At 44.5% G+C, this 13,121-nt stretch overlaps 1 protein-coding gene across 4 annotated transcripts in view; it reads left to right on the top strand.

Moving 5' to 3' along the window:
- The first annotated feature begins 5,165 nt into the window (after nt 1-5,165).
- The window catches only part of czib (CXXC motif containing zinc binding protein), an 18,017-nt gene continuing 10,061 nt past the window's right edge, over nt 5,166-13,121 (top strand). For 2 of the 4 annotated variants that reach the window (XM_070886961.1, XM_070886960.1), the window contains exons 1-2: nt 5,227-5,261; nt 5,341-5,445. In XM_070886961.1, the coding sequence (XP_070743062.1) occupies nt 5,256-5,261; nt 5,341-5,445 (111 nt within the window). In that variant the 5' untranslated portion in view covers nt 5,227-5,255. Of the gene's footprint in view, nt 5,262-5,340; nt 5,482-13,121 lie in introns of all 4 variants that reach the window. The other 2 variants (XM_070886959.1, XM_070886958.1) reach the window with 2 other exon arrangements.

Here is a 13,121-nt window from a genome sequence, read left to right as displayed (position 1 = left end):
ATCCCTTGGGAGCACTGTATATAAGCCAGCCCCTAAGGCCTGTTACTCTGGACTGTCTTAATAAAGACTTGAGGTTACTGTTACTTTAATCTCCCTGTGTGCAGTCTCATCTATGTTAGGAACACAATAACTGGCGAGTATACGAATCAAACGCAAAGATGCAGCAAACTGGGCATCCTGGAGAAGTTCTCAGAGGGTGAGGACTGGGAAGCCTGTGTCGAACAGCTAGACTAGTACTTTGTAGCCAATGAGCTGGACGGAGAAGGAAGCGCTGCAAAAAGGAGAGTGGTCCTCCTCACGGTCTGCGGGGCACCGACCTACAGCCTCATGAAGAATCTTCTAGCTCCGGTGAAACCCACAGATGAGGAGCTGTGTACACTGGTTCGGGAGCACCTTAACCTGAGGGAGAGCGTGCTGATGACGAGGTATCGGTTCTACACGTGCCAACGATCTGAAGGTCAGGAAGTGGCAAGCTACGTCGCCGAACTAAGGCGACTTGCAGGACAATGTGAGTTTAATGGCTACCTGGAGCAAATGCTCAGAGACTTTTTTGTACTGGGCATTGGCCACGGGACCATCCTCCGAAAACTTTTGACTGTAGAGACACCGACCCTGAGTAAGGCCATTGTGACAGCACAGACGTTTATGTCCACCAGTGATAATACCAAACAAATCTCTCAGCACACAAGTGCTAGCAATGTTCATAAATTAACTGGAACTGTGTTTGCGAGCAGATATGTACAGGGCAGAAACCACGAGTCTGCAACTGCCATCAGGCCTCAGGTGATCCAGATGACTCAGAGTCTGCAACAAAGGATGAATGCAAGGCAATTCACACCTTGTTGGCGTTGTGGGGGCTTCATGCCGCTTCAAAGGGTATGTTTGCAAGAGCTGTGGAACAATGGGGCATCTCCAACGAGCTTGCAGATGAGCTGCAAGCTCTGCAAAACCCGCTAACCACCACGTGGCAGAGGAAGATCGGTCCATGGTGGATCAAAACAATTTCGAGCCTCAGAGAGGAGGCAGATGCTGAAGTACACGGAGTGCACACATTTTCGACAAAATGTCCACCTATAATGCTAAATGTAAAATTAATTGGCTTTCCTGTAGCCATGGAACTGGACACTGGCGCTAGCCAATCCATCATGAGTAAAAAGATGTTTGAGAGACTGTGGTGCAACAAGGCACGCAGACCAGCCCTGAGCCCCATCCACACGAAACTGAGAACGTACGCCAAAGAGCTCATCACTGTCCTGGGCAGCGCCATGGTCAAGGTCACCAACAAGGGCACGGTGCACGATCTGCCACTCTGGATTGTCCAGGGCGATGGCCCTACACTGCTTGGAAGGAGCTGGCTGGGCAAAATCCGCTGGAACTGGGATGACATCTGAGCGCTATCACATGTCGATGAATCCTCATGGACCCAGGTTCTTAACAAATTTCCTTCCATTTTTGAGCCTGGCATTGGAAACTTATCCGGGGCGAAGGTGCGGATCCACTTGGTCCCAGAGGCACAACCCATCCACCACAAGGCGCAAGCGGTACCTCACATGATGAGGGAGAGAGTGGAAATCGAGCTGGACAGGCTGCAACGCGAGGGCATCATCTCCCCAGTGGAATTCAGCGAGTGAGCCAGCCCGATTGTTCCAGTACTCAAAAGTGATGGCACGGTCAGGATTTGTGGCGATTATCAAGTAACTATTAATCGTTTCTCGCTACAGGACCAATACCAGCTACCTAAGGCAGACAACCTATTTGTGACGCTGGCAGGAGGCAAGACGTTCACCAAGCTCGACCTGACTTCGGCCTACATAACACAGGAGCTGGAGGAGTCTTTGAAGGGCCTCACCTGCATCAACACGCACAAGGGACTGTTCATCTACAACAGATGCCTGTTTGGAATTCAGTCGGCTGCAGCGATCTTCCAGAGAAACATGGAGAGCCTACTCAAGTCGGTACCACGCACAGTGGTTTTTCAGGACGACATATTGGTCACGGGTCGGGACACCGTCGAACACCTACAAAACCTGGAGAAGGTCCTCCAGCTACTGGATCGCGTAGGGCTGTGGCTGAAGAGGTCGAAATATGTCTTCACGGCAACAGAAGTGGAATTTCTGGGGAGAAAGATCGCGGCAGACCGCATTCGGCCCACAGACGCCAAGACAGAGGCTATCAGGAACGCGCCCAGGCCACAGAACGTCACGGAGCTGCGGTCGTTCCTGGGAATCCTCAACTATTTTGGTAACTTCCTACCGGGGTTAAGCACCCTCTTAGCGCCCCTACATGTGTTATTGCGTAAAGGTGAGAACTAGGTATGGGGAAAAAAAACAATTGCTTTTGAGAAAGCCAGAAACATTTTATGCTCCAACAAGCTGCTTGTATTGTATAACCCGTGTAAAAGACTTGTGCTAGCATGTGATGCATCGTCGTACGGAGTCGGGTGTGTATTACAACAAGCTAATGTTGCGGGGAAGTTGCAACCTGTCGCCTATGCTTCCAGGAGCTTGTCTAAGGCTGAGAGGGCCGACAGCGTGATTGAGAAAGAGGCATTAGCGTATGTGTTCGGGGTGAAGAAAATGCATCAGTACCTGTTTGGTCTCAAATTTGAGCTGGAAACCGATCACAAGTCCCTCATATCCCTGTTCGCTGAAAACAAGGGGATAAATACTAATGCCTTAGCCTGCATACAAAGGTGGGCACTCACGCTATCAGCGTATAACTATACCATCCGCCACAGGCCAGGCACCGAGAACTGTGTGGATGCTCTCAGTCGGCTACCATTGCCCACCACGGGGGTGGAAATGGCGCAGCCTGCAAACTTGTTGATGGTGGCGCAGCCCGCAGACTTGTTGAGGGTCATGGAAGCGTTTGAAAATAATAAATTACCTGTCACGGCCCGCCAGATTAGGACTTGGACCAGCCAAGATCCTCTGCTGTCCCTAGTAAAAAACTGTGTACTGCATGGGAGCTGGGCCAGCATCCCCGTTGAAATGCAAGAGCTAATCAAGCCGTTCCAGTGGCGAAAGGACGAGCTCTCCATTCAGGCAGACTGCCTGTTGTGGGGTAACCGCGTAGTGCTACCCAAAAAGGGCAAGGAAACGTTCATCTTGGATCTCCACAGCACACACCCGGGTATAGTAATCATGAAAGCGATAGCCAGACCTATGTGTGGTGGCCCGGTATCGACTCTGACTTAGAATCCTGTGTACGGCAATGCAGCGTGTGTGCTCAGTTGAGCAACGCGCCCAGAGAGGCACCACTAAGTTTGTGGTCCTGGCCCTCCAGACCATGGTCGAGGATCCATGTTGACTATGCGGGCCCGTTTCTCGGTAAAATGTTCCTGGTGGTGGTGAATGCATTTTCAAAATGGATTGAATGTGAAATAATGTCGGGAAGCACTGCCACCACCACCATTGAAAGCCTGAGGGCCATGTTTGCCATCCACAGCCTGACATACTGGTCAGTGACAACGGCCCATGTTTCACCAGTGCCGAATGTAACGAATTCATGACTCGCAATCGGATCAAACATGTCACTTTGGCCCCGTTTAAACCAGCCTCCAACGGGCAGGCAGAGCGGGCAGTACAAACAATCAAACAGAGCCTTAAATGAGTCACAGAAGGCTCACTCCAAACCCGCCTGTTCCGAGTACTGCTCAGCTACCGCATGAGACCCCATTCACTCACAGTGGTGCTCCTGGCTGAGCTACTCATGAAAAGGACACTTAAAACCAGACTCTCGCTGGTTCACCCCAACCTGCATGATCAGGTAGAGAGCAGGCGACAGCAACAAAATGTAAACGATGGTCGCGTGATGGTCGTGCCATGGGAAATTGATCTGAATGACCCTGTGTAAGTGCTAAACTATGGACATGGTCCCAAGTGGATCGCGAGCACGGTGATAGCAAATGAAGGGAGTCGGGTGTTTGTAGTCAAACTAGACAATGGACAAAGTTGCATAAAGTACCTGGTTCAAACGAGGCTGCGGTTCACAGACTGCCCTGAACAACCCACAGCAGACACCACCTTTTTCGAGCCCACAACACACACCCAAAGGATCAACGACACCACCCCGGACCAGGAAATCAAACCCATCATGCCCAACAGCCCAGCAAGGCCAGGCTCACCCAGCAGCCCTGCAGGACCAACAACACGCCAGCCCAGCGAGGGCACAGCCAACACACCAGAACAGACATTTGTACCGAGGGCGGTCCACCAGGGAAAGACAGGCTCCCGACCACCTCACCTTGTAAATAGTTTTCACTTTGACTTTGGGGGGGGGGGGGGAGTGATGTTGTGTATCTGTAAAGCATGCACTCCCATGTTCCGCCACCAGGGAGCGCATCCCCTGAAGTCCCAAGGGATCCCAGCATCCCTTGGGAGCACTGTATATAAGCCGGCCCCTAAGGACTGTTCCTCACTTTGGAGTGTCTTAATAAAGACTGAGGTCACTGTTACTTTAACTTCCCTGTGTGCAGTCTCATCTATGTTAGGAACACAATACAAATGATATCAACATATCCTTGTATTCCTTTCTCGTGCTTATATAGCTGCTCTTTACATGCATTTCTGCTATTCACCTCAACCACTCCATGTGGTAGTGAGTTCCACATTCATATCACTCTGGGTTAAGAAGTTTCTCCTGGATTTCCTATTGGATGTGTTGGTAACGCTTATATTTATGTCCCTAGTTTTGCTCTTCCCCCCACAAGTAGAAATATTTTATCTACATCTACACAATCAAACCTTTCATGATCTTAAACACCTCTATTAGGTCACCCCTCAGCCTTCTCTTTTCGAGAGAAAAGAACCCCAGCTTTTCCTGAAAAGTATATCAGCTCTGGTTCTGTGAATCTTTTTTTACACCTTCTCCAGTGCCTCAATATCCTTTTTATAATGTGGAGACCAGAACTGCACAGTACTCCCAAATTCTCCAGATTATGACTCCAGTAACATTATCGCTGTTGTACCCATGCACAAAAAAGTAATTGTGTAAAATTCATACAATGACATTTGACTTTCGCTTCCAAAATTTTTGAGGATTCTCCTTGAACCCATAACTATTAAATTAATTCCTATGAATAGTACTTCCCACCCACCTTACAACACAGTTGCAGATGTTGCTTTAGCACCTGTGCAGGCTCCTCTCCCCTCGATATTTCTGCCACCTATAGGGGGCGCCGCGCCGGCAGACGGCGGCTGTTGTCGTGATCACTGAGCCCGACAGGCCGTAAATTGATTTGTGGCCAGTCCAAGATGGTGGTGAGTGACAGTCTGGAGTATTTTATTGGGTTTTTAAACTTTTAATTCCGTGTCCGCAGGGTTTTTAAAAAATTTTCAGATTACACTTTCTTGTTTGCAGAAGTTTGGGCTGCAGTTTAAAGCGACGTTGGAAAATATCAGCAAGGTGCGGCCGGACGGCGAGGATTTCCGCTGGTTCCTGAAGGTGGAGCTGCTCTTCTGTGTGTGTGTCAATGTCAATGTCAGTGTCAGTGCACCCGGGAGCCCAGTTACTGTCTGACTATTCTGTGTGTGTGTGTGTCAGTGGATCAGGGGAGCCCCCTTACCCTGCAGTGACTAACTCTCACTGCAAATTTCTGTTTTATAAACAAAATGGTTAATGGTGATTTTGAGTTTCTTGATTCTGTTAAACTCACTGCAGGTTGATAAAGAGAAGCTCAAAACTGCAAATCTGATCATATCAAATAGTTGTGCATTGGTACAAAATAGGTAGACATGTAAGACTCAAGGGGGCATATATTTCTCTAATTGGACTTGAGTGTAAAGAATCAACTGGGCACAGCTAATAGAGAAACATCAGGAATGAAGTATTGTCTGCTTGATTTTTCCATCATTAATTTAATTTTGCAAAAAATTGTGCTGCCCCAACATATCTTAACACCTTGCCCACACTAAAATTTAGAAATTAATATTGAAAATCAAGGGGAAAAAAATTCCACGGGGCTTCCTCTGATTGTGAGTAATTCCATGGAGCCAAGCAGACCAGAAGGTTCTAGCTCCAATCCCTGGTCTGTGGCAAGTTAAGTGATCTTGGACAGAGCTGTGGTGGGGCTCTACAAGTAGCCTCAGTTGACCAGAAGGTAAGGAAGGCAGGCAAAGTGGGAGGGGAGAGAGAGGAGGCAGGAATCTGCCAGGGTTTCTCTTGTAATCGCTATCCAATGATTCCCATTGGAAAGTATCTACAAGAAATGAAACCAGCCTAAATATCAACAAAACAGGAAAGGAGAGCATAGGAAAGAGTAAAGTAAGAGAGTACATTGATGGCCAAGGAATAAATAGAGTTATAGAACAGGAGTATAAAAAGACAGTTTAAAAATAAAGTGAAAGAAAATGCTATTAAAAATAAGTAACTGTACAGCAATGCACACAGTATCTGTAATAAAACAGGAGAACTGGAGGCAATCATGCATTTTGAGAAACCAGACCTAAGTAGGGATTACTGAGACATGACTACAGAAAAATCAGGACTGGGAATTAAACATTGCAGGGTATAACATTTAGAAAAGATAGAGGGGGGGGGGGGGGCGGAGGGGAGATGGAGTAGCTGTACTTATTAGGAATAACAATGGCAGTAGAAAAAAAGTGATGCAGGCATCAGCAAAACCGAAATAGAATCCATGTGGCTATAGATAAAAGATAATAAAGGATCAATCACACTAATAGGGGTAGTCTACAGGCCACCTAGTGGAAAGGAGGTGGAGGAAGAAATACGTAAACAAATTGGGGACATTAGTAAATCACATAGAATAATAATTACGGGGGATTTTAACTACCCTGGTATTAATTGGACAGAAGAGGTAGGTTAAGAGAATGGAGTTCTTATACAGGACTCCTTTCTAACCCAATATGTAAAAAGCCCAACAAGGGAGGATTCGCTATTGGATCTAGGAATGGGGAATGAACCAGAGCAGATAAGAGAAGTAAAAGTAGGGGAACTTATAGGCAATACAACATTAACATAATATTTGAGAAGGACATAAGTATGACAAAGACCATGGTAATAGATTGGAGAAAAGCTGATTTTGAGGGGCTGAGAATCGAATTTGGGAAAATAAAATAGACAACGATACGCGGAGTCAGAGGAAATGTATTAGTATGGATCGATAATTGGCTGGCTAACAGAAAGCAGAGAGTCGGGATAAATGGGTCCTTTTCGGGTTGGAAATCGGTGGTTAGTGGTGTGCCACAGGGGTCGGTGCTGGGACCACAACTGTTTACAATATACATAGATGACCTGGAAGAGGGGACAGAGTGCAGTGTAAAAAAATTTGTAGGTGACACAAAGATTAGTGGGAAAGCGGGTTGTGTAGAGGACACAGAGAGGCTGCAAAGAGATTTGGATAGGTTAAGCGAATGGGCTAAGGTTTGGCAGATGGAATACAATGTCAGAAAATGTGAGGTCATCCACCTTGGTGGGGAAAAAAACAGTAAAAGGGAATATTATTTGAATGGGGAGAAATTACAACATGCTGAGGTGCAGAGGGACCTGGGGGTCCTTGTGCATGAAACTCTTTTGAGTTTACCTGCAAAACATAAAAACATTAAACGGTGCCACCCGACCTGGGTGACACTCCAGACATTTTCAAGGCCCCTTTTCTTTTTTTTTTGTTTTTTGGTTTTTTTTGGGGGCGCTAAAATCAAATTTTCCAGTGCCCCCTATAAAAGGGAAGGGGGACACTAAAAGCACCGGCAATTAAAACAAATTAAACTTAAAAAAAAAAAAATTTAAAAAAAAAACGTAAAATCAAATTAAAATTTGGTTGCCGGGCGTGATGATCCCAAAAAGTTAGTTTGCAGGTGCAGCAGGTAATCAGGAAGGCGAATGGAATGTTGGCCTTCATTGCGAGAGGGATGGAGTACAAAAGCAGAAAGGTCCTGCTGCAACTGTAAAGGTATTGGTGAGGCCGCACCTGGAGTACTGTGTGCAGTTTTGGTCACCTTACTTAAGGAAGGATATACTAGCTTTGGAGTGGGTACAGAGACGATTCACTAGGCTGATTCCGGAGATGAGGGGGTTACCTTATGATGATAGATTGAGTAGACTGGGTCTTTACTCGTTGGAGTTCAGAAGGATGAGGGGTGATCTTATAGAAACATTTAAAATAATGAAAGGGATAGACAAGATAGAGGCAGAGAGGTTGTTTCCACTGGTCGGGGAGACTAGAACTAGGGGGCACAGCCTCAAAATACGGGGGAGCCAATTTAAAACCGAGTTGAGAAGGATTTCTTCTCCCAGAGGGTTGTGAATCTGTGGAATTCTCTGCCCAGGGAAGCAGCTGAGGCTAGCTCATTGAATGTATTCAAATCACAGATAGATAGATTTTTAACCAATAAGGGAATTAAGGGTTATGGGGAGCAGGCGGGTAAGTGGAGCTGAGTCCATGGCCAGATTAGCCATGATCTTGTTGAGTGGCGGAGCAGGTTCGAGGGGCTAGATGGCCTACTCCTGTTCCTAATTCTTATGTTCTTATATTGGCCAGCAATGGGAAACGGGGCCCAGGAAAAATATATTCTGCTAAAAAACAAAAACAAGAACAAGTTAAACACTAATGAGACACCATGGATGAATAAAGCCACAGAGAAAAATTGAGGGTAAGGAAAGAGGCATACACACTAAGTACATGGACAGCAGTGGAGAACATGATAAGGGAAAATGCAAAGAGATTAGGAGAGAAGTCAAAAAAACAACTAGGAAGGCGAAGAGGAACTTTGAAATTAAATTATCAAGGAAAATAAACCATAATAAAATATTTTACAAGCACATCAATAAAAAAGGAAGATTGGGCTGGGAATAGGGTCACTAAGGGATGGACAGGATAATACCACAGGCAGTGATAGATGGCAGAAATATTATATAATTACTTTGCTTCAGTATTTACCAGAGAGGTTGGACAGGTGGACATGACATTGAGATTAGTAATGAATTAGCAGCACTTAAAATAAAAAGAGGAGGTATATTAAATAAACTAATCAAACTCAAAGAGGAAAATAAACTCTTGTCCAGATGGATTATATCCACACATTTTAAAAGAATGTTGGGAAGAGATAGCAGCGGTATTACTATACATATGTAATAATTAATTAGAAAAAAGGTGTAGCGCCAGAGGACTGGTGGATAGCTAACATAGGGCTAGAAATTCACCACTATAACGTGCGTTTTAACGTGATTATTTTCGTGTTTAAAATAAAGTTTTTGTCCTAAAAATAAACTGCTTAAAATTCCACAAACCTTAAGGATGGCGTTGTCAAAATAACGCCATTTTCAGTAACGCCATACCTAAAAAAACGTACCGCCTAAGTTTGACCCTTTGGCACCGCCGTACTCGCTTCGCAAAACACCGTTTTGAAAAATCTGGCATTGCAGCTTCAAAAATGCCAGTAAGTAAGAAGACCTACAAAAAAGGTAAGTTGAATTTAAAAAAAAATTTTCAGCGATTCTGTTGTTAATGCTTTTGTGAATGTTTTCTCAATTTTTATTTTACTATTTTTGAAAAATTCTTTTGGTTTTATTCCCCCTGTATTTTTCGCGATATCGGCCTTGCGGTAAAGTTGGAGAGGGTGGTGTTTTCCAACACGATTCCTCCAGCAATGCCGTTTTTTAACGACGGGGGTATTTTTTGGCCAAACTTACCCCATTAAAAAAATGGTGCAATTTTTCTTACTATTTTTTTCACTAAAATGGTGTTATTTGTCACATAACGACAGTCTGGTGAATTTCTAGTCCATAATACCTATATTTAAGAAGGGAGATAGAACATGTCCAGGGAACTATAGGCCAGTCAGCTTAACATTAGTGGTAGGAAAAATAATGAAATTCCAACTAAAGGAAAAAATAGAATAACATCTAGAAGCCAAAAATATAATAATGAATAGTCAGCATGAAATTCAAAAGGGAAAGTCTTGCTTGACCAACCTCATTGAATTTTTTGAAGAGGTTAACAGAGAGTTAGACAAGGGTAATGCCGTAGGTGTAATTTATCTAGATTTTCAAGAGGCCTTCGATAAAGTACCACATAATAGACTAATGAATGTCAGAGAATGCGTAGTCAGAGGACAAATAGCAGAATGTATAGCTAGCTGGCATCAAGACAGAAAGCAGAGAGTAGGGGTAGAGAGTAGGGGTAAAGAGTAGCTATTCACAGTGGCAGGAGGTGGGTATTGGTGTTCCACAAGGATCAATGCCGGGACCCCACTGTTCACAATTTATATTAAAGATTTAGAGTTTGGATCAAAAACACAATTTATAAATTTGAGAATGACACCAAATTGGGGGGGATAGTTAATACTGAGGAGGATTGCAACAAATTACATTAATAAACTTGAAGAATGGGCATATAATTGGCAAGTGAAATTCAACACAGATAAATGTGAGGTATTATATTTTGGCAGGAAGAACATAAGAACAAGGAACAGGAGTAGGCTATCTAGCCTCTCGAGCCTGCTCCGCCATTCAACAAGATCATGGCTGATCAGGCCGAGGACTCAGCTCCACTTACCCGCCCGCTCCCCGTAACCCTTAATTCCCTTATTGGTTAAAAATCTATCTATCTGTGACTTGAATACATTCAACGAGCTAGCCTCAACTGCTTCCTTGGGCAGAGAATTCCACAGATTCACAACCCTCTGGGAGAAGATATTCCTTCTCAACTCGGTTTTAAATTGGCTCCCCCGTATTTTGAGGTTGTGCCCCCTAGTTCTAGTCTCCCCGACCAGTGGAAACAACCTCTCTGCCTCTATCTTGTCTATCCCTTTCATTATTTTAAATGTTTCTATAAGATCACCCCTCATCCTTCTGAACTCCAACGAGTAAAGACCCAGTCTACTCAATCTATCATCATAGGTAACCCCCTCATCTCCGGAATCAGCCTCGTGAATCGTCTTTGTACCCCCTCCAAAGCTAGTATATCCTTCCTTAAGTAAGGTGACCAAAACTGCATGCAGTACTCCAGGTGCGGCCTCACCAATACCCTATACAGTTGCAGAAGGACCTCCCTGCTTTTGTACTCCATCTCTCTCGCAATGAAGGCCAACATTCCATTCGCCTTCCTGATTACCTGCTATACCTGCAAACTAACTTTTTGGGATTCATGTACAAGGACCCCCAGGTCCCTCTGCACCACAGCATGTTGTAATTTCTCCCCATTCAAATAATATTCCCTTTTACTGTTTTTTTTCCTAAGGTGGATGACCTCACACTTTCCGACATTGTATTCCATCTGCTAAACCTTAGCCCATTCGCTTAACCTATCTAAATCTCTTTGCAGCCTCTCTGTGCCCTCTACACAACCTGCTTTCCCACTAATCTTTGTGTCATCTGCAAATTTTGTTACACTACACTCTATCCCCTCTTCCAGGTCATCTATGTATATTGTAAACAGTTGTGGTCCCAGCACCGATCCCTGTGGCACACACTATCCACCGATTTCCAACCCGAAAAGGACCCATTTATCCCGACTCTCTGCTTTCTGTTCGCCAGCCAATTCTCTATCCATGCTAATACATTTCCTCTGACTCCGCGTACCTCTATCTTCTGCAGTAACCTTTTGTGTGGCACCTTATTGAATGCCTTTTGGAAATCTAAATACACCACATCCATCGGTACACCTCTATCCACCATGCTCGTTATATCCTCAAAGAATTCCAGTAAATTAGTTAAACATGATTTCCCCTTCACGAATCCAGGCAGTAGTTGAGGCAAATAGTATAGATGCATTTAGACACGCATATGACGGAGATGGGAATAGAGGGTTATGCTGATAGTGTTAGATGAGGAAAGATGGGAGGAGGCTCAAATGGAGGATAAACACCAGCTGGGACTGGTTGGGCCGAATGGCCTGTTTCTGTGCCATGTATCCTATGTAATCCTATGTACTATGCATGTGTTTACATTGTCTGAGGACAAAATTGGTCTCCGCTGTGGTGCCCTTCATGAATGATCAGCACATGAAGAATGGACAGTTTGGCAAGATATTAGTGGGCTACTGATGCTTCTCAAATTGTATGCAGCAGGAGTCACCATCTACAAACGAGAAGGAGAAAATGAGGGTGAAGGAAAGCAAGATTTCTAGATACGAGCAAGTCCATATAAAAACAAGTTTGCATTATGCATGTATTCATCTGAAAAGTATAGCTGCATACATAAGAACATAAGAAATAGCAGGAGTAGGCCATTTGGCCCCTTGAGCTTGCTCCACCATTCAATGAGATCATGGCTGATCTGATCTTGGCCGCATCTCTACTTCCCCGCCCGCTCCCCATAACCATTGACTACCTTATTGTTCAAAAAGCTCTCTATCTCCACCTTAAATATATTCAATGACTCTGCCTCCACAGCTCTCTGGGGTAGAGAATTCCACAGAGTCACAACCCTCTGAGAGAAGAAATTCCTCCTCATTTCTGTTTTAAATGGGTGACTCCTTATTCTGAAACTATGCCCCCTAGTTTTAGATTCCCCCATGAGGGGAAACATCATCTAGCATCTACCCTGTCAAGCCCCCTCATAATCTTATACCTTTCAATAAGATTACCTCTCATTCTTCTAAACTCCAATGAGTATAGGCCCAACCTGCTCAATCTTTCTTCATAAGACAACCCCTTCTCAAGAATCAACCCAGTGAACCTTCTCTGAACTGCTTCCAATGCAAGTATATCCCTCAAATCATGAGACCAAAACTGTACGCAGTACTCCTGTACAGTTGTAACAGGACTTCCCTACTTTTATACTCAATCCCCCTTGCAATAAAGGCCAACATTCCATTTGTCTTCCTAATTACTTGCTGTACCTGCATGCTAACTTTTTGTGTTACATGTACAAAGACCCCCGGATCTCTCTGTACCGCAGCATTTTGTAATCTCCATTTAAATAATAATTTGCTTTTTTATTTTTCCTACCAAAGTGAATAACCTCACATTTTTCCACTTTATACTCCATCTGCCAAATTTTTGCCCACTCACTTAGCCTATCTATATCCTTTTGCAGATACTTTGTATCCTCCTCACAACTTGCCTTCCCATCTTTGTATCATTAGCAAATTTGGCAACATTAAACTCGGTCCCTTCATCCAAGTCATTAATATAGATTGTAAATAGTTGAGGCCCCAA

Source organism: Pristiophorus japonicus, chromosome 8 (genome assembly GCF_044704955.1).
Source record: "Pristiophorus japonicus isolate sPriJap1 chromosome 8, sPriJap1.hap1, whole genome shotgun sequence".
NCBI classification, from domain to species: domain Eukaryota; kingdom Metazoa; phylum Chordata; class Chondrichthyes; family Pristiophoridae; genus Pristiophorus; species Pristiophorus japonicus.
This window is presented reverse-complemented; position numbering and strand designations above follow the sequence as displayed.